The sequence below is a fragment of the Poecilia reticulata genome, linkage group LG9 (genome assembly GCF_000633615.1).
Source record: "Poecilia reticulata strain Guanapo linkage group LG9, Guppy_female_1.0+MT, whole genome shotgun sequence".
NCBI classification, from domain to species: Eukaryota; Metazoa; Chordata; class Actinopteri; order Cyprinodontiformes; family Poeciliidae; genus Poecilia; species Poecilia reticulata.
The window spans coordinates 8,402,410-8,429,157 of NC_024339.1; the positions used below are offsets into that span (position 1 = coordinate 8,402,410).

At 37.8% G+C, this 26,748-nt stretch overlaps 3 protein-coding genes across 13 annotated transcripts in view; all 3 read right to left on the reverse strand.

Annotated features, from left to right (window-relative positions):
* ep400 (E1A binding protein p400) overlaps positions 1-827 on the reverse strand; it is a 34,011-nt gene extending 33,184 nt beyond the window's left edge. For 6 of the 7 annotated variants that reach the window (XM_008417492.2, XM_008417490.2, XM_008417493.2 and 3 more), the window contains exon 1: positions 662-826. The gene's annotated coding sequence lies outside the window, so the exon portion shown is untranslated. Of the gene's footprint in view, positions 1-661 lie in introns of all 7 variants that reach the window. The other variant, XM_008417489.2, reaches the window with a different exon arrangement.
* A 182-nt stretch (positions 828-1,009) lies between these two features.
* ulk1a (unc-51 like autophagy activating kinase 1a) lies at positions 1,010-16,310 on the reverse strand. Of its 2 annotated transcripts, none has more exons than XM_017306703.1 (26): positions 15,811-16,310; positions 15,629-15,721; positions 15,494-15,535; positions 13,639-13,671; positions 13,463-13,499; positions 11,942-12,115; positions 11,786-11,859; positions 11,607-11,708; positions 9,139-9,197; positions 7,864-7,946; positions 7,724-7,774; positions 7,536-7,624; positions 7,026-7,167; positions 6,851-6,911; positions 6,659-6,748; positions 6,330-6,547; positions 5,076-5,176; positions 4,589-4,713; positions 4,324-4,439; positions 4,091-4,189; positions 3,747-3,901; positions 3,477-3,649; positions 2,731-2,849; positions 2,225-2,382; positions 1,987-2,122; positions 1,010-1,885 (listed from the first exon to the last, which is right to left on the reverse strand). In XM_017306703.1, exons 1-26 carry the CDS (start codon positions 15,910-15,912, stop codon positions 1,842-1,844), a joined length of 2,676 nt encoding a protein of 891 aa, XP_017162192.1. In that variant the 5' UTR covers positions 15,913-16,310; the 3' UTR covers positions 1,010-1,841. The 2 variants fall into 2 exon arrangements, with proteins under 2 accessions (XP_017162192.1, XP_008415707.1); XM_008417485.2 differs by having other exon boundaries at positions 3,477-3,652; positions 15,811-16,309.
* Positions 16,311-16,945: 635 nt separating this feature from the next.
* adgrd1 (adhesion G protein-coupled receptor D1) overlaps positions 16,946-26,748 on the reverse strand; it is a 36,238-nt gene continuing 26,435 nt past the window's right edge. For all 4 annotated transcript variants that reach the window (XM_008417482.2, XM_008417484.2, XM_008417483.2 and 1 more), the window contains 10 exons: positions 24,593-24,696; positions 24,354-24,465; positions 23,603-23,756; positions 21,153-21,219; positions 20,877-20,943; positions 20,677-20,768; positions 20,455-20,581; positions 20,322-20,363; positions 19,684-19,776; positions 16,946-19,589 (listed from right to left, as the gene is read on the reverse strand). In XM_008417482.2, the coding sequence (XP_008415704.1) occupies positions 19,494-19,589; positions 19,684-19,776; positions 20,322-20,363; positions 20,455-20,581; positions 20,677-20,768; positions 20,877-20,943; positions 21,153-21,219; positions 23,603-23,756; positions 24,354-24,465; positions 24,593-24,696 (954 nt within the window). In that variant the 3' untranslated portion in view covers positions 16,946-19,493. The remainder of the gene's footprint in view (positions 19,590-19,683; positions 19,777-20,321; positions 20,364-20,454; positions 20,582-20,676; positions 20,769-20,876; positions 20,944-21,152; positions 21,220-23,602; positions 23,757-24,353; positions 24,466-24,592; positions 24,697-26,748) is intronic.

Consider the following 26,748-nt stretch of genomic DNA (forward strand, 5'->3'; position numbering starts at 1 on the left):
CTGGAAACCTTTATAATGTAATTGTCTAACAAGAATATTAGTATTATATGATTGAATTATAACCCATCTTGACACGTTTGTACAGTGAAAGAACGGTAGAAAACAACAGGATCCTATTATTCAAATACGGAAGAAAAAAAAACATGCAAGCAAAGACGATGCACGTTAACGCATATGATACTACCGATAATGATTTGACTATATTTGTACATTGGGTTTAATTACCGTTATAACATATGCGCCTTCAATACCATTTTTATAAACATACAAAATAAAAGAATGCGCAATTAGGCTAGTTTTTTATAGCTGGGGAAACGGACAACTTTAGCCAACAAATATTTTTTGATTGCTTTATACACCCGTAACGCAGACATCACTATCTGCTCTGGGGCGTATCGCTATCTTGCAGCGCTAAAATAAGAGATATAACAGTCTACTCTAAAATAAAACTGCATACAAAATATTTTAGTTAGAACATAATTAAGTGCTTTAATTAAAATACAACTAGCGGCTATAGTTTGATATTTACAATAACATAAGCTGTCATTCAGCATTTAAAACGACCGTTTCTACGGAGCGCGTGCTAGCGGTTAGCTTGTTTTCGTTAGCAGGCCAGAAGTCGTTGAATTAATACATAAATCATTTAAACTCTGCTACTTACACCGAGTGGGCCTTCTGTGTTAGTTTCATGAGGTCTAAGTCATGGTTGCAGAAGGTCAAAATCTTAGACGAGAACTATTCCCTGAAATATTCACAAATGCTCACGCTAGCCGCTTTATAATGTTTTGAAGCTAGGATAATTTCATTCAGCAATATGGCGGCTGCGGCGACCTTCTGTGACCCGGATGTGATAGCATTCTGACGTCAACGAAAATAAGTAGTAAAATAATCACAATTTCTTCAGTTTGAGAGGTTATGGTTAACTTTTAAATCTGTCAGGACTTGAGGAGATGCTACTTTAACCGAAATCAAGATGTTTATTTAAAAGAATACAAAAAGCGCAAAAAGATTAAGAAGAAATGGCCTTTATTATCATAGATAATAAATGACTTATTTTCATCACACAGTGTTACAACTAATTTTTTGCAAATTTATCAAACACTCTTGAAAATAGAAAAGGTAATTGGATTAATTCTACCACTCCTCTGCTAAAATATATTCACAAAATAGTAAATTGTTAAAATATTATGTCCTTTAAAAGACAAAAACTATTTCAATAACCAGTCAAAATTTGTATTCATCCAAACAAACATCAAAAAGCAACATCAGCAAACAAAATAATGTGCACACAAACATGAGCAATTTTACATGCAAAAACGACGTAAATGACTGCGTCGCTACCTGAGTAAACAGGAGATTTGTTCTGTTCCAACAAAACTCATTTTAAAAGACGTGTAGTGCAATGCAAAAATTTGTCTTAAGGACTGACAGTCATAAAACAAAGCACTTTTTAGTTTCAGTTACATTCATTTTGCCCACTATATACATATAGGCACATTTTCCTAACATTGCTACACACTCGCAATATTTGGTCATTTCATCCAAAAATATACACCCACTCAAGTTGAAGTTAAGAAAGATTTCAGACAAAGGCCCACTCTAAATAAATTCCTCATTTGATCTACAAAAACAGAAGCACAATAAAAATAACAAATGGCCTAAAATCATTCACAATATACGTTTAAGAACATAAAGCTGAAAAATGTTGCTCTTTGGTGTGATGCTGCAGTTAGATGGGATGGTAGGATAACATTAGATACTCTTGTGGCCTCTTCTCCGACATGGGATCAAAGTCCTTCTGTGTTGAATGAACCGTTTACGTTGAGGGGAGATGGATACCATTATGTCTGCAAAGCTGAAAGGCGTCGCTCAATGCACTTCTTACCTGAAAAGATGTAAAACAAATGATGATCACATGTGAAATGCACTCATCTCAAGTCTAATTTAGCAATGTGATAAAAAATTGCTTTGTTGGTATCTACACACATTTTTCAATGCTGTCAATGTCCTTTTGCTCTGTGAGGATTCGGGATAGACCCTCCATCAGCAGAAGAGCTTTATTGTAACGCTGCACCGACGCTGTACCGTGGTGGAACATCTCATCCAAAGCAGCAGATTGAATCTGAATATTGTAAGTACACAAGCATTTTAAGGACTGACATAAGCATCCCTTGATCATAGAATCTGATGTGATATAAGCTTTGGCACTATAAGATGAGCTCACCATATGCACAGTGTGGCCATAGATGAGCTTCTCTGCTGTGAGGCTAGTGAAGCGGTCCATGAGCTTCTGTTTGTCAAGCAAGAAGGTCTGAAGCTGATCGTTCAGGGAGCGACAATAGGTCACACAGTTCTTGTACATGCTGTTGAGCTTTCTGATCACTGAAAAATAGAAAAAGAAAGTTTTTTTTCAATTTTGACATCTTATGCATTGTTTAAAAACATAAAATCAAATGTGTTTGATCAATTGGTGTGTAAAATATAAAAGTACAAAATACAACCAGAGATAGTCTATATATATGCATAACTGATTGTTACATGCTACAGGTGCAACACCAACAAAGTATAAAACCAAATTTGCCGAAAATCTTATTCTGTTTTAGACAATTCTGTCTGCTTTTCCCTTCAACTTCTGAATAAGACAATACAACCCAAACACTCAGATTCTTCCTGATGGCCTTAATCAATCACACTCAAGTTGAAATTTCTATTCCATGTCAATAATCTCACCTTGTTTGACTGACAAAGAGGTCTGGAGTTGGCCTTGTTTTATGTTTTCCTTTGCGGTATGCAGTGCAGAGGACAGAAACTCTTCAGCTTTCATGTACAACACCAACTGCTCTGCATAGCTGGAAGCAGACAAGAAATACTTTGTAAAGAGAAGGTGTACAAGCATAAAACCCCTGCACATCCTGAGAGGACATAATTTTTTAAGTAAGTCAATGCCTGACACTTATCTCACGTTTTAATGAAACAAAATGTGAAACTATATGGCTAATGTTGTATTTGATTTATTGTGCGAGTCAAGGCTGAGATACGGCAATGACGTCACACCTGAAGCTGACGCGTCTTAGTTGCAATTACAACTTGAAATTTGGAAAAACTAACTTCCAAGTCTAAGCAGAACATGCCACGAGTTTTAAGAAACTCATCATATTACCAAGATGTTTGCCTACAAATCTGGTTTTGAAACTTAACTGTTTGCAGATGGAATCAATAAAAATCTAGACTGAAATGATCCATTTATGTGTAGCTTTATGTCACAGAAAACCACAAATAAATGTGGTTTTATGCAATAAAACTTAAAAATCCAAAGCTTCTGAATACCATCTTCCATCTTAACAATTTCTGTTGAACGGTTTCTTATAACCTACTTAAAAGATGACTGACCCGTCATTCTGACTTCGTACAAGCAGGGAATGGCATCATACAACTCAGGCAGTGACTCACATTTATTAATTTGACATGCTTCTTACCTCCACTCTCTGCTCAGAAGGCTGATCTGATCTGTCACAATGCTCTGCTCTAAAAAGGAAATATCAGGACTGCCAAAGTCCTCCGGCGCTGGGCCTTTTGAGGAAGCCAACTCCATAACACAGCTGACAAAAGCCAAAGTGAAGCGTAAATCACTCAGAGCGTCTGTATGAACCTGCTGAGAAAAGACAGCGGGTATGAAATTCCACGAATAGCAAAAACCTCAGATGTAGAATTTGTCATTTTTGTAGACAGAATTTATTCATCTTTACCTCCATCAGTGTATCTTCAGGCAGCTCTGGAGGGTGGAAAATCAGACTGCTCTCTGGGATGGCATCCATTGCTTCAGTCTCACTTTTTTGTCGGCTTCCCCGCTGGAGAGGGCAGACGTTCAGTGTCCAACCGGAGTTAAAGTAGGTGGGAGAGCCTGCAAGTTAGGCAAAATGCAAGTTTTAACAGTGTCACTGCCATAAACATGGCTGGCAAGAAATCTGAAATACATATTGACAGTTGCAACACATTACAACACCTGCTTCATTTACAAACTCCCCAAAGGAAAAGTCTAAATAAATAGTTATTCAAGTTATTAGGGAGGTAAAGAAAAAAAAGCCCCTACATGAGAGCAGGTTTCCCTGTGGTGGAGAACCCATGGCAAAAACTGCAGGCGGTGGGCTGTCTGAAAACTGAAAAACTTTATAACATCCAGTAGGTGGAGCTGTAGAGGAAAAAAAAAAAAAAGAATGACAGAAACCCTTAAGAAGGAAACCAGTAAATTGAACAGACAATAACTTAGTTAATTTGATTAGAAGTACATAAACTGGTAATACTTGTGATAATTTGACATTTTACCTGTTGTATCAGTGCTGTTCTCCCAGCTGAAGCCCCGATCGCATCCTTCTTCAAACAGATTAGCTCCAAAGGCCGCTTTCAGCAGCATGTCGGAAAGCCTGCCGGTGCTGAGGGATCTGAACGTTGGAAGCAGACAGACACATTGCAGTGCAACACACCAGACAACGTGTTTTCAGATAAAAGACAGACTTCCTTCACATATCGACTATTACAAATGGGTATTTAATTTGGCACCACGCCATTACATTATCATTGAAAATGATACCTTTTAAAGGGACCCTTTTTATTGGCCGGCTTCCTGCTGATGTTGTTCTGGAAAGCAGGAGATTGATCGAGGCATTGCAGGTTTGACACTGTCCTGGTTCGGTTTGGCTTTCTGGGTTGAACATGCTGTTAGAAAAAAACCCCCCCCAAAAAACCTAAGTTTTAAAACCAGATTTTAGACTATGAACTAGATATAAAACAAAGAACTTTCACTAACCAACTGGATGCCTATTGATGCACTTTTTTTTGTTTTTAATAAACATGAGGTAGAGGTTAGATACATAGGTTTGGTTGCATAAATGGGGATGCACTTGTAAGTTCTTAATTTTCTGCTTTATTCAAAGTTACTGCCTCTATCGAAGCAGCCACATATCCTTTCCTCCCCCATTTTATGCGTTATAATCTCTAAAAAAAAACAATATTTAGAATGGACATTTGAGATCTAAAACAACTGATAAGTACGTGTCTAGAAACACATCACAGCTGACCTTGTGGCTTGGAGTGACCTCTGTATCGGGAGAACCAGTCAGCAGTCCAGTTCTTGTGCAGAGCGGGAAAATCTGCTCAGAGGTCTTTGGGGTCATCCCAGCTGAAGCAGAGAGTATCACATAACTCATTATTATCATTCTGTTTATCGGATGACGAGTGTTTTTCCTCATATACCTCAGACATGACGAGCTGCAAGGCAAGTGCTGCGAGAATTGAATGCGTCAGACTGAACACATGGAGAAGGGAAGATTTTATCACTAAATAAACCTAAAAGTCCACTTAGCGTCATAAATTAGATCTGTCTCCGTGTGTCAGACAAATTTGTTACCACCCAAAATCTGATAGAGATGATCCTCAACACATCTAACAAAATTCCTTTTCAATTATGGAAATTAATCAGTTATTGCGTCATTGTCTTTGCAACTAACCAGCTATGGTTACCCTTCCAACTACACAAAAAATCTGACAACCAGTTGCTGCATTTTTTTTTTACATTCATCCAAAAAACAAAAACAAAAAAAACAGCACAACAAAATAAATCTTTCTTATTCAGAATTTATATATAAAAACAATTAAGAGATAGGAATAATTATATTCCTTCTGCTCTGCTTTCCAGAGGTTTTCTGAAAAGTTCTGTGTGTCCTGTTTTGTTTCTATGCATATCCACAGGCATATCCATTGGCTGTATGGTTCTGTTCATTTAAAATGCTTCTGTTAGTCTATAAATCACAGAACGGCTTAGAACCAAAGCACATTAAAAGATCTGCTGTTGTTGTATCAACGTTCCAGACCACTCAGGTCTTCTGGTTCTGGTCTGCTCTGCATCCCCAGAACCGGAGCCGAACATAAATTAGCAGCATTCAGCTTCTATGCACCACAAATCTGGAGCAAACTTCCAGAAAACGGCAAAACTGCTGAAACACAGAGTAACTTTAAATCAAGGCTAAAAAAGTCACCTGTTTAGAGTTGCTTTTAATTTCTAGTAACTGGAACATTGATCAACATATTCAATACGTATTTGCTTGATGATTTTGATGATGGGATTTGACAAAATTGCACTGTATTGTGTTTTTAACATTGTAAAGCACTTTGAACTGCCTTGTTGCTGAAATGTGCCATACTAATAAACCTGACTTGACACAGGTGTCACTGTTGGGGCTTTAAGTAACTAACAATATTATTTAGTATATACCATGTTTGCAAAAATCTTGTTACACACAAGAAGAAAAAAAAATACACAACTGTTTGGCTACCTAGTGGGGAAGACTGTTCTGGTTGCGCTCCTCCTTTTGCCAGTTTTGGGAAGTTGGTGACAACAACTGGACACGAAGCTCGACGCCGTCCACACTGCAGCGGGGTTACATTGACCGGTTGCAGATTCCGCGCCATGCGCTGGTAGTTGTGAATTTGAGTTGGGACGGGAATCGGTACAGACGGGCTGCATTTGCGGCCATTTAATGCAGCTGGATTGCTGTGTGTGACACAAAGAAATGTGTGAGTGATTTAGGGTGAGATAACTAAGAAACAAAATTAACTAAAAGATTAATTAACACAAATCTAGATCTTCATAGTTTCCTTTTACCTAACAGGCTTGTTGGGAGAGTTCAGAAGAGAAGGATGTACTGGTGTCCTTCTCACGGGTTCAGAACCTCTCCTGGTCAGTGGATACCTCCTTAAAAGATTTTATAAGACTGGCTTAGAAAAAAAACTTGAGCAGTAATTTCTGACAGTGATAAACTAAATCTTAAATCAGATAAGATTGTACAATACTCACCTATTGATTGCTAAGAAAATTTCAGTGGGAGATCCATCTTCCAGCTCACTTGTGTACTCACCTAAAAAAAAAAAAAAAAAGCAACAAAACACACAAAAATCAGACGAGCAGAGGGTGAACCCCCCGCCTCCCCCCAGGAAATTAAATAACCAAGATATCTGTCAGGGATGCTCACATGTCAAATTGGACAGCTCAGCTGGCACCATGACATAATCTTCAGCACATGATGGTGGGCTTCTACTGCCTTTAGTGGCTTTTGCTTTGCTTTGTAAGCCGGTGGAGTCCTGTGTTGGCAGGTGCAGCTCTCCATCGGAATGCTGTGTCAAACAATTAGAGATACACAAAAATATTTGAAAACATTTTTTGCTTGATCAGGTTTGATAAACAGCTGGCAGGTCAGAAACCAAAAAAATCTGATCTTTTTTCCAGTCAATGAAGGCACCACTCCTAAACCCATCCCAACAACCTTCAGTGTGGAAGTTGTTACTTGGGGAAGATTGTTTTCTGCATCAGTGGGATGTTTAAAAACAACATCAAAGAAAGCACAAATGTTGTTAGAAGCCTCTAGAAATTAAGTCATTTTCTATACGGCATGTCAACTTTTCCTCCACTTCCACAGAAAAACAAACAAATCATACGCATTTCTCTATTTTACAGAGAACTCTCTCTTCATTGGAGAACATACTTGTGGCGAGGCGAGCTGAGATGTGGAGGAGCTACAGGAAGAGCTGCCTGATCCAGTGTTGGTGTAGGAGATTACAGAAGAAGGCGAACCTGTGGAAAACACACACCTGCTTTGTGTTAGGAGCTGAGGTACAGCAGCTTTACCGGCACTACAACAAGGGGTAACGACTCACAAGGCACAGTACGTACATGTTTTTGCCGGCGAACTTGACTCCAAGAAAGGATGGTGGAAAAACTCTTCTGCAAGTGAAAAGATTGACGTGCCGTTCGCATAAGTCACACTTAAAAAAAAAAAAAAAAATCTGGGAGATTAAAAGGAACAGACTTACCAAAACCCATCCGCTCCTTGTGGTTTCTCTGCAGAAGCCCCAGGAGCAGGTGTCTTAGGTTAGCTGAAGCCTCCTTTGGGATGCTAGAAGAAGTTGAAAGTCACATCTGCTTATTTCATTTCACAATACACCAATAACAAAACAAGAATTGTAAAGCCAAGCCATCACAAATGCTTCATCTAAAGTAATTTAAGCCTTTCTTTTGTAACTGTGTCTTCTGAATATGTGCACTCAAACTCTCATACTAAACAGATGTGTGCCTTTGCCGCTTTCCTCATTAATTCGAATGCCCTCCTAAGTATAAATCATAAATATGGATACGTTGAGCAATTTTCCTCTGTTCCATTTGTGCATGTTGCCTACACTGTGATAAATATATAAATATTTAGAAAAATGCTGCTTCAGTGTGTAAATCTTGCACAAATATGGAAATTCTTAATCTAATTAGCGTTTTCAGCACCACAGCTCTTGGCGACATGGTGTGCACTGTCAGACTGAGTGTGTATGTGTGAGAGTGCGTGTGTGTGTATTTATGTGTGCGCCATGCTATGTGAGCTGTGTGGAAAAAGATAGCTGCACAGACCATTAGTTGGCATCTCAGGGCAGGTTATATATAGAAAGAGAAGAAAACAAACTATGCCTCCTCATACAAAAACACAACCCATCTTATCGCCCAGCTGTTTCATTGCATAAGATAAGCGTGGCTGTGGGCCATAGACCAGCCAGTAAAAAAAAACAGCGTGAACAAAGTAGGCAAACAGCCCATAAATCTAGCTGGATGCCTTCCCAGGTTGGAGTTCTTAAAATCAGACGTTCGGTGTCAAAAAAAAATATGTTTGTGGTTCTTGAGTTCCTGAAAATAGTTAATCATATTAATGATTTCTAGATTAAAAGGACACAAGATGTATCATTGTACATCTGCGGAATTTAATAGATCATGGAAAATAGCTGATGGATCCTATCAGGTGTCTGTATCGGTTTCTTCCACGTCAGGACTATTTTTAGTGCTGGTGGAGGACATATTTACTGACGTCTAAATATAACCGTGGTAGCATGTGTCTGCCGACTTGAATGCATTTACACCTCGGTCACATATGCACAGTTGTCTGTTATTTATTAGCAAATCGAGTGCGGACATGACCAGGGTTCTCAGCGATGTCGGCTCCTATCGTCTTTTCCACGCATTGTGTGTGTGTGTGTGTGTGTGGGCGTGTACGTGCAAGCGTTGGATTGTACATCAGCGTAGGGGGAAAGGTCAGGAAGCCACGCAGTTACCTGGGTAGCAGAGTTTCGTTGCTTTCATAGAACAGACGGAGCTCTTGTGGCGAACTGGCCTGAACAAACAAGAAAAGTTTTAATTAAAACAAAGAATGAACTACCATTGAAAAATGTGCTTGGAATCACAGGGAACCTACGACGCAGCACATTCTGCTTCTATGTGTTTCAATATGACGTCAGAATTCGATGCAGTTTGATGAGATTGGAATTTCTTCCATTATAAAATTGTCTCAATTTTTCCAACATTATGAACATTTGAGCTTGAAACGCTTACCATGGCAATTTATTAACATTTTTACAGTTAGATTGTATCATCTATGCTTCATAAATCAAGGACAAGTACAAAGCTCCAGTTGGCTCCTAACTCGGCAGTATGATGACGGGCCACTCCACTGCTTTGTGGACATTTAGACTAACTCAGATCTACCTAACAAAAAAACGGGTGTAAACGCATTTCTTTAAAGCACAATTTGTGATGTTCAATACATTTTATTTCTGAAAAATGTATTTAAAAAAAAAGAAAGACTGTTTGAATGCTTTGTTTAGCGGGATCTGAATCAGATCTAGTTTCTAAACGGTCAACTCGTCCAGAACCTAAACATGCAGAGGAATTGCCTTTCTGGATTCTTCAGTGGGCTTTTAGCTCTGTGCTTTCATTTGGTTAACGTAAACTTGTTCAGGAATATGGCACAACTAAGACAAGTTAAGACAAAAAAATAATCATTTTTAGATTTTAGAATTATATAAATGTCTGTAAACCAAAACCTTCTTTTTCAAAACTGTAATGGAAATTTTTATAATGTGCTCCTCACCCCTCTTCTGCTTTATCTGCATAGTCTAATCATGAGATTGGTCAAGAGACCTCTGCAGTGTCACAACAGCAGGGGAGAGCCCCTTAATCCTGGAGACTATCTAAGTGTTACTTGCCCAACCCAGAACTTATCTGCCCTCTTTAGCATGAAATAATAACCCCCTTTCCTTAACAATAGACAAATGGCAAGATCGTCGGTGTTGGGCTCCACAGAATCCTTGGTACATAACAATCAGGGATTCATACCTATCGTTAATCAAGTCTGTCTTCTCTGACCAGAACAAAAGGAAGCCAGATCCACTGTTGGTCAGAGCAGACTTGACAGACTCCTTTCACTCTGTATTTCTGTTCTCACCTTGCAAGGTTTTAATAAATTTCTCATTTCTTCTCATCCAGACTCTTGCTAAAGTAATTTTTTCCACGACAAAACTCAGTTTTCTTTTTTCCCCACATGTATCCAAGCATTTAAAGAGTATGTAGAAACCCTAGAAATAATACATTCAAGTAGAACAGAATATGATGCAATAAAATTCAACACACTATTTTTGTTATTGTCCTCTCAGATTAATTTGTGTTTGATTTAGAGTCAGATAACACAGTTTGAATTACATAAATGATCCTCTACTGTACCTGTACTAATTCTAGTAAAATTATATTTCCAAGAATATGTTAGGTATTACAATGCTTGTGTGCCATCAGTTACACTAAAGTAGATCTGTTAATTGTTAAACATGACAAAACTGTGTACAACCTTGAGTTCTTACTGAAAATACCCATATTGGTCACTTGGTTACCATTTGTGTAGTACTAAATAAATATGTCATCGTACCTCATTCAGAATTCAAACATTTCTAACTCGATATTCCCAACATAGCTTTGTTTATTTATTGTCATTTCCAATAACTACTGTGTAAAAGATACTTCCAAACACAGACATGACAAATTGGAAGGTCTCCCAACCGAGGGAGCCATAAAAATATCAGAAGCAGTAGCTAGCTTCAGACTAACCCTTGGACTTAACACAACCCAATGACCTCAGAGGCAGCCATAGGGTATAAATTTCCCTATCGACCTCAGAAAGTGCAACAAAAATAGGCTTCGGTGCTAAAGCAAAGCAAACAGCCTATTACAGCGCCATGCATTAAGAATGGGATGATACAGGCCTACAGAAATAAAACAAAACTGAGGTCAAACCTGTGCCTGTGTTTAAAGTTACATCTGAGTCGGTCTGTAAATAACAGTTTGACTACAGCAGCCACGTGAATAGAAGAAAGTAATAGGTGGGGTTGTGAAACGCTGTTTATTCTGGGTTTAGAGAAGTGACCCGCGGCCATTTCCGCATGCCCCCCTCCATAAAGACGGCTCATTACTTGGAAGCAGTACTTCATTACTCCACCAGCATTTTCCATCTTACAACACTCATCCCACAGACGTGTTGTTTGCCACGGCTGTGTTATGGGTCATCTTGTTGTTTGTGTTATGAAAGGGAGACAGCAAGTTATGACACTAGTTAGTACGCCCTCTCTAAGCCCTAAAACAAAACAATGACGGGGACCTGAGCAAGGGTTAGTCACCACACACACATTAAGTAAAGGAAAGGACATTTAAAAACTGTTATTTCTCTTGTGCTTATGCATCTGGAGGTTTCACTCACATGAAAGGGGGCCTTTCCTGTCAGACATTGGTATACAATAGTGCCTATGCTCCACAGATCGGCCGTGGCGTCATAGTTCTGGGACATGATGACCTCAGGAGCCTGTGTTCACACAAACGCCGTTTACAGCTTAAGGGCATTACAACCTGCTGGCACAGGAAGGCAGAGCGAGAACTTACCATGTACATGGGCGAGCCGCACAGCGTAGCAGCCATAGTGTTTAACTGCAGGTGCCGAGCAAATCCAAAATCAGCTGGAAGGACATGCAGAGTCAGCACGAGTCTGCAGCCCATTTTTGGAAAGACATTCTGGGCAGTATGGGCTAAAGCCGTTACCGATCTTAATGCTGGTATTTATGGAGCTGGACTTGCGACCCTCTGGGTGGCAGAGCAAAATATTCTGGGGCTTCAGGTCTCTATGGAGGATGCCTTTGCTCTGCAGGACTTTCATGGCCTTAGCGATCTGCTGCAGGAATACCCGGATGGTATCCTCACTCAGTGTTCCTTTGGCTGTTAAAAGGAGAGAAACACACTAGATCGGCTCAAATGTGGAACATGCAGAATTTTATTTATTTTATGTACTTCTGTACTTCATAGTATTTTATAGTAGAGCTATAATTACTTATAATAAAAAAAAACTAAGGTATCTTATTCTTGAGCTCGTCCCCCATCTATGTTGTTCCACTGAAGCTCATGGGATACGTTAGCAGCAGATGGGTGAGGTCATATGGGTGCTCCCTCAACCTTTCCTAAAGTGCTAATCTGTAAATAGCTATATGTGCCTTTTCTTGGCATGAACTTAGGAGGTTTAGAGAATAAAGAGGAGGAGCAGAATTATATCAAGGTCGCACATCAGTATATATAAATGCACATTAACGCAGAGCAGGAAAATCTAACCTCCTCCATGGTAAAATCATGTTTAAAGGCCAGTGTTGAGAAAGTAAAAGCTCAAAAGTCCCAACCTTATGACTAACAGGGAAATAACAACCTGATTTCTGTATACAGCCACAAATTTTGTGTTGATTGTCAAATAATTAGCAAAAGGTAGTTGAGATGCCACCAAAATTTTGTGGCCAATTTAAAACTTCAGCTTTTTTTAAAAGCTTTGACCGGCTTAAACAAGACTTCCACCAATTATGATTTCTCTTTAAGAACCCTAACTAACAGCATTCAAGATTGTTTTTACTCGAGCCGTCCTCAGGAAAGCCATTAATAAATACTTAAATTATTAGCAGAGGTGACGCCTCACCATTTCAGCCTGAATGAAACATGACCAGTAAATTCACTGGTCAGTACAAAAAAAGATTGAAATTTTGAGTTTCTATTTTGTTAGATAATCATCCAACAAGGTCAAGGAAAAAAGAAAACGTGTCTAATTCTGGTCAACAACTAATTGACCAGAATTAGTTGTTGACCAGTTGTTCAACAACCAATTAGTTGATCTCAATGCATCTCCAGAAAAAAATAAGTCAAATGGAACTCAAGAAATGTCTACTAAAGAGGCTTAATTTATCAAGGATATGTATTTCTTAAAAAAAAACAAAACAAAAAAAAAAAGTCTGGTAAATTTTCCCCGTAATCATCTGAAGCTAAAATATGTTTAATGGGGTCCCTGAATTAAAATCCTAACATTCTATTAAAATGTAAAAGAAAAAGAAGTATTGCAATATATTTCCAACAGTGAGATTCTCAAAAATCTAAGAAACATGTGACAGTTCTCCAACCTATTAGTAAAACCCTTCAGAGTATGGCGTTAAAATCCTCCTTTTTTGCTTTGCATTGTAGTATGAAGGAAGACAAAGGGGGAGAAAAGGTATGTGTGCTTGAGCGTTGAGCTCTGTGTTGGGGTGCACTTACTTTGGAGATACTCGGCCAGATCACCTCCATTGCAGTACTGAAATCAAGTCACAGACAAGTCTTAATAGAAGACTAGGTAACATTTGCATGGTGAATGTAAATATATATATATATATATTCGGTTTGCTTTTCAACATAAAGATAAATCAGTCTGCACCATTTCAATCTCCACTCACCTCCATTATGAGATAAATACATCCACCCATCTCCTGTTGACATGGAAAGCACAAATAATCAGCTGAATGTTTTATTAAATACAGCTGTAGCAACTAAAACCCGATCAGATGATTGAACAAACAGACAGAATCCATGTTTGATTCATGGACTGAGATGGAAAATTATGCAACAGTCCATCAGTGTCTTAGAAAGCACACTGACAGGTTAAACAAGTGACGACACCTCATGTATTAGATGGACCCCACTGGGTTTTTTTTGGCCTGCCTTATAACAACTTCTTAAAATTCTCAACGGCCATAATGGAGAACCCGGGAGCCTGAAACTAGATCCAGCTAAAGCCCGGCGTTCAGCACAGAGCCCTCGAATCATCCAGGACTCTTTCCCGATTCAGCACCCCTCTTTATTGCCATTACAAGGAAAAACAAAAATAAAAAATCCACCAGCAGCAGACCAGTGAGGCAATATCAAGTGAGGCAGAAAGTGCGAGAAGTTTAGGGTGTCAGTACAACATGACTAGAGGGGAAAGCAACAAGTAGAAAAGCAAGTTACACAATCCAGTTAAAGCTACTATGCCTGGAGTCCCACTTTAACATATGTTTACCACTTGAAAAAAGGTTGAAAACACCTTATGGCCACTATGGTTAAATAAAAAAAAAAGCTTGTGCTCTAGTGTGTCTCTGCTCCATATATACACTCAGACTGTGTTTTCTAAGCCATTGTTTGACCTGCGGCACCCTGCCATCTGTCAGACATTGTAGGAGATCAGCTTAGCCGTGCCTACTGTCTGGCAGGTGTCAGTAAGGTGATAAGAGGAACGCAGAGGGTGAACTCACATCCAACATATGGTTTGTGCTGTGTAATATGTGCAACCTGTCCAGTAAAAAAACCCATGAGATTAGCTGTGCAATAGGCATAACAGACTAACAATCAATCAATATAAGGTAGCTTTGTACTTTTAGATGTCAATTAGATGATTAAGATTATAATACAGCATGGTGGTTGCACAACAGAAGCGACTAGCACAGGGGTGGGCAATCCTGGTCCTGGAGGGCCGGTGTCCTGCAACTCTTCGATGTCTCCCTGGTCCAACACACTTGAATCCAACAGCTGAATCACCTCCTAAGTGCAGTCAGGTTCTACAGAGTCCTGCTAACGACCTCATTATTTGACTCAGGTGTGTTGAAGTAGAGACACACCTAAAAGTTGCAGGACACGGCCCTCCAGTCCTGGAGTTGCCCACCTCTGGACTAGCAGAACTAGCCAAAGGCATAAGCAAACAAAGAAACTGCTTAGAGCTCCCACACACCAACAGAGGGCCCCCAAGAGCAACAAAACTACAAAAAAAGCCAGGTTTATAAACATACAATTAAGAAATCTGTGTTACATAAAAGAAAAAAATATTATGTCATAGCTTTCCTGCACTATTTAGTATTAACGTCAATCATTATTTCTTTATAAAAACAGATACTCACATATCTAAACATGCAATTCTAGGTACTGTGAATCACGTGACTTGTAAGATTTAAGCAATGCAGGTTTGGTTGTACAGTCAACCAATAGTCAAGCAATATTATTTTCTTCTTTTGTCTCTTTCCAGACAGAATCCTAATCTCAAAGGTGTGATGCTTAAAAGTTCACGCAAAGATGAGTTGGGAAAAAGAAAGTGACATTGAGTTGTGTTGGGTGATCATAGTAGGAAAGTTACCAAATCAAATTCTGCTTAGAGGCCCGTCTGGTGCTGGGCTGACTCTAACATCTCACATGAAATGTTGCAGCAAGTTTCATCATCTGGGAGTCAAGACTAACATGGAGATGCATGCGAGACTGAGCAGTGATAAGAAACGCCATCCTTACCTGATAATCAAGTAGTCTGACAATATTCTCATGTTTGAGCTCCTGGAAGAGGTTGAAAATACACTGTTGTTGTTAAAAGTGCTGTAGAAGACAGTCGCAAAAATAAATACATAACATCAGAAAAAAATACATTACCTTTAATATTTTGATTTCTTTTCCAAGCAAAGCCTGTGATTTGGAAAAGTTTTTCTTGTTGATGCACTTTACAGCAACTTCCCAGTCACGTTTCTTAGAAAACAACAAAACAAAACATCAATAAAGAGAGCAATAACTACTTTCAAGGTTGATCTGAATTTGCCACAGATGGGGAAATTTACCTCTTTGTGTCTGCCTTTGAACACAACGGCAAAGGCACCGTGACCAACCAAGTCTTTCCTGTTGAACTCAAACTTCCCAACAGACTCCATGGATATAAACATAAAACTATGTACAGTACAGTATGTCAGAGAAGCTGGGAGAGAATGACTTTGCAACTGAAGCAGACACTCGCCGAAACACCGGGGAGCTCCATGTCAAGGATGAAAAATGCCGCCTTCACGTTTCATAAGCCTCATATTGGTGGAAATTATCGACAACATGACGAAGTATCGCCGTCAACACAAAAAGTAGTAACAACGTGAAGTAGTAAGCAACAGCGTATGCGGGTAAAATGCAAGCGGTCCACCAGCTAAGTCCCAGCCGCTTCTTTAAAACCGTCTCTCGATAAAAAGCCGTCTTAATGAAGCCTGTTTGTATGATCGTTTGTATTTAAACACTGAGCTCACACATTGTTGTGCCTCTCACCTCTCCAACCACCCGCAAGTTATTCTTGCCTCATGTTGAGCATGCGCAAACAGCCGAAGATGTTTTTGTTGGTGGTGCTTTCATGGCCATCTCGTAAATTCAACTATTTACAGAAGCTTCATTTAGCTGTAATGTAATTTATATGCGCTTTAACCTGTATGTCAAATGAGAACAGGCTCCTTACTTAAGGTTTAATATGCGTTTTAAAAATGTATAGATGACAAGTATTTATTTCTACTATTTGATTATAAGAAACCGTCAGGTTATTTGTTGTTGAGTCACCCTGGATTCACTTTTATACACACAGTACCCCTCCAACTTTTTGACATTTTGTATTTTATATGATAAAAGTAGCAGAACGATGTGAACTGGGAGGGAAAGGATTCATGTTTTTAAAGACATGAATGTCTAACGAATGAAAATCGTTTTCTTTCACTACAAAACTATGAACTACTGTGGAAATAACAGTTATAATCCTAAAAGAAAGAAACGTGTACTTACAGCTTTGCAAAATGCAAGGGATAATATTAAACTTTTGAAAATCATTGTAAAAATTCAGAATAAAGGGAAAATGACAAATTCTTGACATAAATATAATATGACATAAAATAGAACTGAATATACAAATTAAGTACCATTGCAGGAAAAAACTACCCAAAATCACACAAATGCTAAAATATTAAATTTTATTCTGATATTAAAAAAGTGAGTGCTGATCCACTTACAGTAAATAAGAAATTTAATTTTGGCACAGTGTACAATAAAGGATATTTTTAAACAAAGTATCTAGGAACAAAAACACCAACCCTAATCAATCTCAATCCTCTGCAGTAAAACACGATTCATACTTTTTGTACCATAAAAATCTAGCAAAATGTAGCAGAAATACATAAAAAAAAATATTTCACAGAATTTTGTAGGACACATTAAAAGTATTCACTGTTCTTTAAAAAGCATTTGCAATAATAATAATAATAATAATAATAATAATAATAATAATAATAATAATAATAATAATATTCCAGCAAGTATTTTTCAAGAAAAAAATAAAAATAAACACTGTGAACAAAAGTAATTTTGCAGCTGTAACAAAGTTCCAAGGCTACACAACACAATACTCAGAATCACAGCATGAATAAATACAGACTTTTAGGTTCACTGTCATAGAGTCCTCTGTAATATTATTTTGTGCTGTCCCCGAAACTATATTAATACTGTGTCAACTACATAATTACGTAGACAAAGTCAACACTTTTTTCTTTGTGATGTAAAATAGATTAACAGCTGGTGTTGTGTTGTTCTAAAAGTATAAAATAACACTATGTTTAAAACTAACACTGTGTGTTCTTGGTCCTTTCGTCCATGATTATGCAAACAGTTCTGAGGACATTCTGAAAGTTCGTTTCAAAACACAATAAAGTGTGCTTAATTCCTGCCTGCAAATAACAGCGTGTGTCATCATAACACCGTTTACTGTACAAACCAAAATCATTTTGATGAAAAGATCAATACTAATCCTATGTCTTGTCATTGAAAGAAATCTACTTTTATTATATTCAACCAATTACGAGAAGGAAAGACTTGATCTAGATAACTAGTCACCTGATTATATGGCTCATCGTATACATAAATATGGTTCTTTTAGGTTCCATCTTGCTCAAAGTAAGTCTCATTTTGTTATTCCAATAATACACGCAATAGAGTTTCATCCCATCAAAATAGTCATTTTTTTGGAAGTTAAAAAAAAAATTTTTCAAAGCTTTCTTCCACTGTTAATTTGCTTTATATGATTAAGAAAAATGGCATCAGTCTGGTTGCCCAAGTGTGTTCTGATTGTTTTGATTCAACATCATCATTCAGTCTTCTTTGGTGAGATTTAGACAGCATCCCAGAATCTCATTTCTGATTCTGATTCATTATGGCTTCTGTGGTTTAATTAAATGTTATTCTTCAAATGTAGCAGGAAACCATTTCAGTCTTTTTGGCCTGTGCGGATGTAAGGTCGGACATCGATGTGTGGTGTGTGTTTCGGTGTTGGGTATTCATTTCTGTCTGGAGGATGTGCAGCAAAACGTCACACTGGCACCAGAAATACATGTAAAGGAGAGCAGGAGTTTTTCTTTTAGATGTTTCTTCAGGGTTTATGCTAATTTCTGGACTTCTTCAGATTCTTAGGTCCTCTGAAAGACTTTTTTTGTGTGTTTCTCAATCCTTTTACAGTTGGTGAGATCAGTTCTAACACTTTAGAAACAGAAGAAACTGATACATTTGTCTTTAGATGTGTCTTAGTCTAGATGTACATCATGTGCCTACTAAGGGAAGGGCAGCGCCTCCCACGGGGGCAGCAGCCTCAGGCACCTGTTTACAGATGCCTTACATTGTTCGTTTGTCTTTTCTTTTGTTCTTTGGATGGGCTATACTGAAGCAAATCTCATTTCAGTACACTGACAACTAAAGGCTGATTCCGATTTTTTTGTCTTCTGTACTTTTAAAAAAATGTTATGAAATGTTATTCTTCAAAATCTAGCCGGAAACTTGTTCTACCTGAACTGACTGTCTTGTTTCTACGCTGCTTAGCAAAGATAATAAAGGTTAACCACTGAATGAAGGGGGGCTTGATTGTCCCATTTATGCAGAGTCTGGGAAACCGCTTCACAGTCCGTTTAGGCTTTACCAATCACTTAGTTGTAACTTCACATAATGTAAAAAAAAATGTGTACGTAAGAAAGGAGTGTACAGTTTAGGCCATTATTGTGAATTTAAACATTCATTGCAAGATGAAAGATTGGTTAGAGAATATTGCAGCAGAAGATTTTCTATTAATTTAGCAGAAACTCAGACAACGATGTCACAAACGTCGGCCTAGCAGCTCATTCTGGTCTTGCTTCAGAAATGTGCAGATTCAGCTCATCTGCCAAACTCTCCGCTAGCTACAGGTGTGTTTCCTGCATGTGCCATGCTGTTTATTTGAGCATTTGGGTTACTCTCATTAATCCTGTGGACCTCTCCTGAATAATCAGATTTTTTTCCCTTTACTTTGAGAGCAACACGGAACATTCTGTGTGGGAGAATATCAAGCTCAGTCCAACAAGTCTGTTTGTCCTCAAGCGTGAAGATATTATACAACTTCAAATTGACTGCATGTAATGACAGAGTGGAAGAGTACTCTGGCCAGTGTTTGCCTTTCCACCCAAGTGAGCCACACATTGCTCTCCTGTCACACAGCGGAGAGGTCAAAACGGTTGGCCGAGTTGGTGCTTTTGTCCCATGTGTTCATCTTAGTGGGAGTTACACCCTCCTTGTTTCCATTCATCTGTTTTGCGAGACAGGAAAAGGGAGCATTAGGCTTTTAGGAGCAACACGATCCAGTTTTGTTGGCGCATTAATGCATCAGTGTTGACACTCACAATGTCAGAGTTGAATGGTTTCACATTGGCGTTTCTTATGGAGCTGCTGGTGAGAGACCAAACCTTAGTTTTGTGCTTGAATGCAGCTCTTACCTGCAGACAGAATCAGAAACCATAAAGTCCAAGAATCAAAAGTATTTGAAGCAAAAAAAAAAAATCAAACTGAATAATGTTGTAAAAGAGAGACATTGCTGCTTCTTGCTAATTAAAACCTTCTATGATAAAGATATGTCAAAACTTTTCCCTCCTCCTACAAATTTCTTATGTTTTTGCTTTTTCTGCCACTGCTGAATGTTTCAGATCATCTCACCAATTTTATTGTTTTACTAATTAAATGTGCACCTGTGTCAAAAAGTAAAATGAGATTGCCCTTAAACCTAATAACTGGTTGTGTTCAACAAAATTCCTGATGAGCTTTTTTCACAAATGCATATCATTCTTTTTTTTCTGTTTTACATTTTCATGTATGAATAATTGAAAAGTGTGTATAATTTCCTCTGCCTTTTTACAATTACGGACTACCTTCTATTTGTCTATCACAGAAAATCCACGTGATTATTACAAGACAAAATATGAAGGAGTTAAAATGTTATGAATTGTTTAAATATAATATATACGCCAAGGGTTTTATTCCATACCTCAGAGTTGAGAAGACAGTGGAACAAGAAAACAAAGAAACCCTAAAAAGAAAGCAGATAATTAATAAGACATGAAATTCAAACAGCTTGGCGCCTTTACTATGAAAACAAGATTGAAAAGTGGAAAACTTACTTGTAATGAGTTAAATATAGCAAAAACATATAAAAACGGAGTCGTGTGTGTATTGAAGGCAAGAACTCCAAAGATCCAGGAAATGCCGAGTATGGGCAGGAGCACTGCGACCGCTTTGGCTGTCAGCCTTCAAGCAAACCGAAAGATAAACGCGATTACAGCTTTTAAGCAGGATAAATATGTTGTGTAAGTGAAAGATTCTGATCGCGCAAACAAACTCACTTGACCGCGTTAGCATCTCCGTGAACCTTGTAATTCTCCCCACTGATTCTTGATATGATTCTCGTCACAGATATCAGGATGCCTATGTTAACCTGGGGATCAAAGATTTGAGAAAATAAAAATGATAAGGCAAAATACACTGGAAATGAGGCTAAGCTGTGCTAAAAAAAACTAAACATATTTTTTAAGAAGTTTCTCACCACAATGACAAAAAGAGCAGGCGCCACAAACGCCCAAATGGCTCCCATCTCCAGCGACAGCCAGCAGCTGAGACAACAAGGGAAAGTTACAAAGCTTTCCATGAAAAAAGCTTGCACTATTTTAGTGCAAATTTAGGCATTATGCTGCTAATCTAGACCTTTCTACATAACATTAGAAGCTGTTGTTTCCACCTTCTCTCACAGGTGATGTCATTCTTACACAACAGCGGTCATGGAACAAATTAAGAGTCCTCACATGCGGAGGGTCGTACTTACTTGACAGTCTCTCCGTAGCTTTTGAGGGCCGATGTTGCAGACACAACACAGATCAGCAGTGGAGAACCTGGGGCAAAAGAAAACAACAAAACATTCAGCATTAGGCGTGGCTGACGTGAGCTGAAACACGATGGGGGGGGGGCTTAATAGGCTCAAGTGGCCAAATTTATGCTGATCATTTTCTATCTAAAGCATATGTATCAAACTGTGAAAGGAACTGTGAAAATTTCAACATATAACACACCATGGCAGTCTATTTGTAGTAATGGTTAGTTTAAGTTAAAGCACTGTCTAAGAAAAACAACAAAATCATTAATTGCGCAAATATCTAGCAAATTTTAAAACTTTGCAAATGTGGTGCTTTATTCCCATCTGTATCAATCCTTAAAATAAATGTTTCAACTAAAGCATTTTTTTTGTACTTTTTCATTTTTAAGACAGTTTAGCTAATTTTTGCTAATTTGTTGACATGCTGCTCCATCCAAAGTGTTGAATACTAGCAAATACAAATATAACCATAAGCGATATATAATTTATAAAAAATATATACATAAGTGTGGTACTACAAGTAATTGAAATGAGACTTTGATATAAAGCAAATAAAGCACTTGATCGTATATACCTGCTTCTCCTTTCACTGTATGCTGCAGCTGTCTTAAATGTTAGAGAAGACTAAGTGCTGTGTTAAACATTTAACATTTTTATGTCCACTGAATAAATGTACTCAAAATAATAATAAACAGAGAGGGATCATGCAGCAATAAAAAGGAATGTATTTTAAGGTCTTTATGCGTTTTTACATGGGATGCAAATTAGATACAAATGAAACTCACATAAAGCCCACTAATTTGTCTTTGTTTAAAAGATTGTGAATTGTATTTTAGCGCAATTTAGATTGATGATATTTTGAAAAAGAAAACACGTTTTCCTCTGCTTCTTTACCCCTGTTGTATTCTGAAACAGAGCATAAACTCATCCCTACTTCAACAGCTTAGCAACACAACAACCTTTCTGATAACAATCTTTGACTGTAACTTAATTCTATTATTTTGAAAATACCATTTTCTAATAACACACCCCAAATCTGAGATATGGATTAAGCACAACCAGATGTAACAGAGTCTCTATTCAGGAAGGACTTTGTGACGTATCTGCCAGCGAAAATGAGCAAATAGAAAGAAGCAGGCAGAACATTTTGCACAACAGCAAAACATGACCGATGATTTAAAGTAATAGTAAATCACTGGGCTTTTTTTAATCTAACTTATTATACAACAAAACCTCAATATTACATCTGTAGCGTTTTTAATCCAAAGAGACATTTTTGCCCTACATCCACTCTGCTAATTTTCCACAACTTTTTAATAAGAGACAACTTAGTTGTTTTTTTTTTACATATGTCTTCTAAAGAAATTTTGAGGTAATAAACAGGATAGGTAAATTTTTTTATTCTATAGAATATTGATAATCGTGGGACATTATGTGACAAAAACGTAGACATTTCCAATGTAATGACAACAAAAAATAGATGAGGTAAATATTAATGGTACTTTTTGTTGTGGAAATTCAATGCAGCTAAACATTGAAAAACCGCTAAAACTGCAGTCGTTCTTATATCTATATTTGAAAACTGAACCTTTATCATTTTTAGCCAACGTTATTAAGAGTTATTGTTGAAAATTCAAAGAGCCACAGGTCACACATCTCTGACATAAAGCCTGCTGCCTTTATGCCTAACTTTGCTTTGTGCTGTTTGTCTTTCTTCGTAGCTTTGAGTCCACAGGAAGACTTTAATCACTTTACGTACTCTTAAATCTACAAAACCTCACCCCGGTAGGGCTGCTACATGTCCGTCAGCACTGAGTCTAGTTTCTACAACGGTTTAATTTGGTAATTTTCCTAGAAAATAATGGCTTCTTTTTGTGCATAAAAAGGAACCAGCCATAAGGGAGGTATTAAGATACAAAGTAGAAAAGATTAATTTTAATTTCAGCCAACAGCAGATTTAGTTTCCTTTTTTTTTTCTTTTTTTTTTTTTTTAAATGAGCATATTTATTTTGTTTCCATTACAGCTTTACTTCTAGCTGCCAGACAACTCTAATAATTATAATTTTCATTTAGTCACAAAAAAGGACAAACTGCTTTGGCCAATAGGAAAACATAAAACAGGATTATGTCATACTAAGAGGTCCAAAGTGATAAAAAAAAAACAACAAAAAAAACACAAATGTCCCTTTCTGTTTGCAAGTTTACAGCTCATTTAAATAACCTAATGTCTTACCTAATATCTTTATTAAAAGCAGGTTTAATCATTGACTGAATAATGGTAATTTATTTCATTACATACAAATAAAAGATTGTTAAATATAATGACGTGGGAACTAAAGTCAGTCAAACAATGTGGAAAGAAATCCTTAATAATTGGGAGAAAAGAAAAACAAAAGACCCACCCCATCCAATGCCGTAGTAGTAAAAGTGTTTGCTGCCTTCTGAGCCAAACACCTTCACCACCATGCTGTAAAGATGCAGACCCTCCACCAGCATCCAGGCAAACGCGCTCAGAAAGAAGAAGTGAAGCAGGACGGCCATGACCTTACAGGGCAGCTGCAAAGTGGAAGAACATCAGAAAGTTAATAGCTAGATCCTCCTCTGACTTACCTGTTTATGAGTGACAATAAAAGGAAAAGCGTTACCAAGTAACACCGAGATATTTTGCATAGCAACAGTTTAACAGGACCTCAGCAAAACTTCACTATTCGTCACAACTTTTTGATTCTGTTAATGTTTTGATCATCATCCCTCATATTTAAAAGTCATTAAGCAGTCTCAAAAGGTTTTTAATGTGGATTTTTCTTTTTTGAACTTTTTAAGTCTGAGCAAGGGCAGAAAAATATAGCTGAGTGTGGAAAACACATATTTTTGTTTTCCGTGAATCTTTTGTGTTTCAATTTCCAGAACATAAAAAAAAAACCCATTACACCAAAAACCAAACACTGTAGAAAAAACAACAACAAAAAAACATTTGTATGATCATGTCAAAAACATGCAAACCCTAACACTAACTAAAAATGGATAAATTAGAAAATATAAAGATAGAACTTTTAAGGGGGAAAATTGTAGAAACACTGGTATTTGCATAGCTCTACATATGGCTTCAGGAGCATCATGTGTAAAGTTAGAGGTGCTGCAGAATGCACTGACCGTGCCCGGCTCAAAGCGAGCGCTGATGAGCAGTAAGATCTCTGCCACCAGGATGGCGAAGGACAGGTTGGCGTGGATGTGGTAGCGCTCATTACGGATGGTACTAACAGACCTGCAACGTGGACACGGATGCAGAGAAGTCAATGTTACACGTTCATAGTCATGTAATAAATTAGTGCAAATAAAAAAATGATGCTAAAAAAAAAAATTACATCACAGTAACTGTTGATAATACTCACGAAAGCACTGCAAATGTAACCAGAGTGATGGCCAGGCAGAAGATGGATATTGAACAGCCAACATACCCAATGGTTGATAGTGCCATCTTGTGGCCAGGAGTGAGCTGTATAGAGACAGATCACTGTCAGCACCGGACAAGACGTGCAAATTAGCTTAAATAGTGCATCCCTTACACTCACACACAAAAAAGAAAAGTTAATTGGGCTTCAATTAGGTTTGCTACACCTTACATTTAAAGGAAGTCAAAAAAGTTTTAAATAATGCTTCTAAAACTGACTGACATCTGGATGAAGATGGGTTTAATTTCTATGATCTGTATAAATTTTGCTTATATATATATAAGCAAAATTATATATTAATATATATATATATATATACACACACACACACACACACAGAGTTTTGGCTAAGTGCTCTAATCCTGTTTTGGTGCTCAGGCTATTTTGAGAGTTTGGTTTTGATTCTCTATGAACTGTTTATGCATGTGCCTTGTTATTATGTGAGCAGAGGACTCTCAAGCTTCAGGCGAAAGGAAACGTGGGATGATGCCTTGCAGCTGAGGGAAGAAGCATCCCACTAATTAGAGACCTACTCTAAGAAAGTATAGCATCAAATAGACTTCTGCTGCCTAAATAGAAAACTGGCTCACTTCGCTGCAATAAGAAATCCACTTTCCTCTTTAAGAAGAAGAAGAAGAAGAAGAAAAAAAAAGCTTATTGTGAATACTAACCATACTTTCACTGCACAAAGACTTGCATTTTATAGAAGCTTTGGATTCTAAGGGGGCTAATATTGTACAGGACACAGTTTAGAGAGTAATAAATCATTGAGAGATGACTGATGTTCTTGTGAGGCACAAAACAACCACAGCTGAAAAATGAAGAACAAGTTAAGAATGACATTGTGATCACATTCAGTTCCTTCCAAAACTACTCATATCCTTTGAAGTGTATTTCATGTGACAGGCCGACGCAAAGCAAAGCATAATTTTGAAGTAAATGTGTAGAAAATACTTAGATGTTTTTACAAATTTGAAACATGTTCCTGTCATTTTGTCTTCAGTCCCCTCTGTTCTGATCTCAATGTGAAATCTACTGCAACATTGCTTGAAAATCTATCAAAAGACTAGTTCTGAGGTCCGCAGTAACTCTGGAGGTGTTGCAGAGGTACGCCGCTCTGGTGGTGGGGATCTATTGACAGGACAACTGTTAGCAAAAAGGAACTTTTGATAGAAAACTATAAGAAGAACAAGAATAAAGATGCAGATTCACATTGCAGATTTAAATTTTTTTTTTACATTTATCCACTTTATTGTCTTAATCAATTACATACAGTCTCAATAAAATACACTGTGGTCTGCGGTTGTAACATGACAATATGTTGAAAAATTTAATGTTTCGCAAGTCACTGTGGCCTATTGTGGACAATAAAGCGTAATCGGGGCCTCCCTGTGGGGCTGATTACTGTGTGGTAAGCCAGTGAGTAAACCACAAAGGCCAGTCCAATTATATTCTTAAAAACAGACTTATTTTATCAGGAATCCAGAGGATGTGGTGTACTGTTGAATAAGAGTGGACAGCTGGTGATTAAGAACAAACATTTCCCTTCCTAACTGCTTTTTTCCCCCCCAAAAAAACTGCGCAAAGACACATGCATGCCATCAGTATGCTCATGGATATACTGTATGGAGTGAATAATTTAATAAAAGACTGCGTTCACTTCAAAACTTCTTCTCGGACTGCAGGAAAGCAGTCGGCCACTAAAACACATGCAAAACACATGCGGTGTGCTTGTACAAAGAGCTGAGGCTCAGATGAGCGTGTTATTAACAAAGTCATTTGACTCAAGGTGAAAAAAAATCTTTTAAATGATTGTTATTCTTGCTGTTTCTGTTGGAATGCAGAGGTTGAGCAGCGGGCAGGTGTTCTCAATCAAATGCTCCGACAGAAACTGCAACCCATTGATCTCAGGCTCTAAAGGTTCTAACATATTACAAAGCCTGGCAATTCCAGGAAAATGAATTGATTTGTAAGACTTGACGGTAATAGCTGTCACACAAGAACACATGGTGAGACTTAGGTTTGCAAAGTTCCATCTGAGACACTTTTGAGAAGAACGGGTGCAGAGTGTGTGTGTGTGTGTGTGTGTGTGTGCG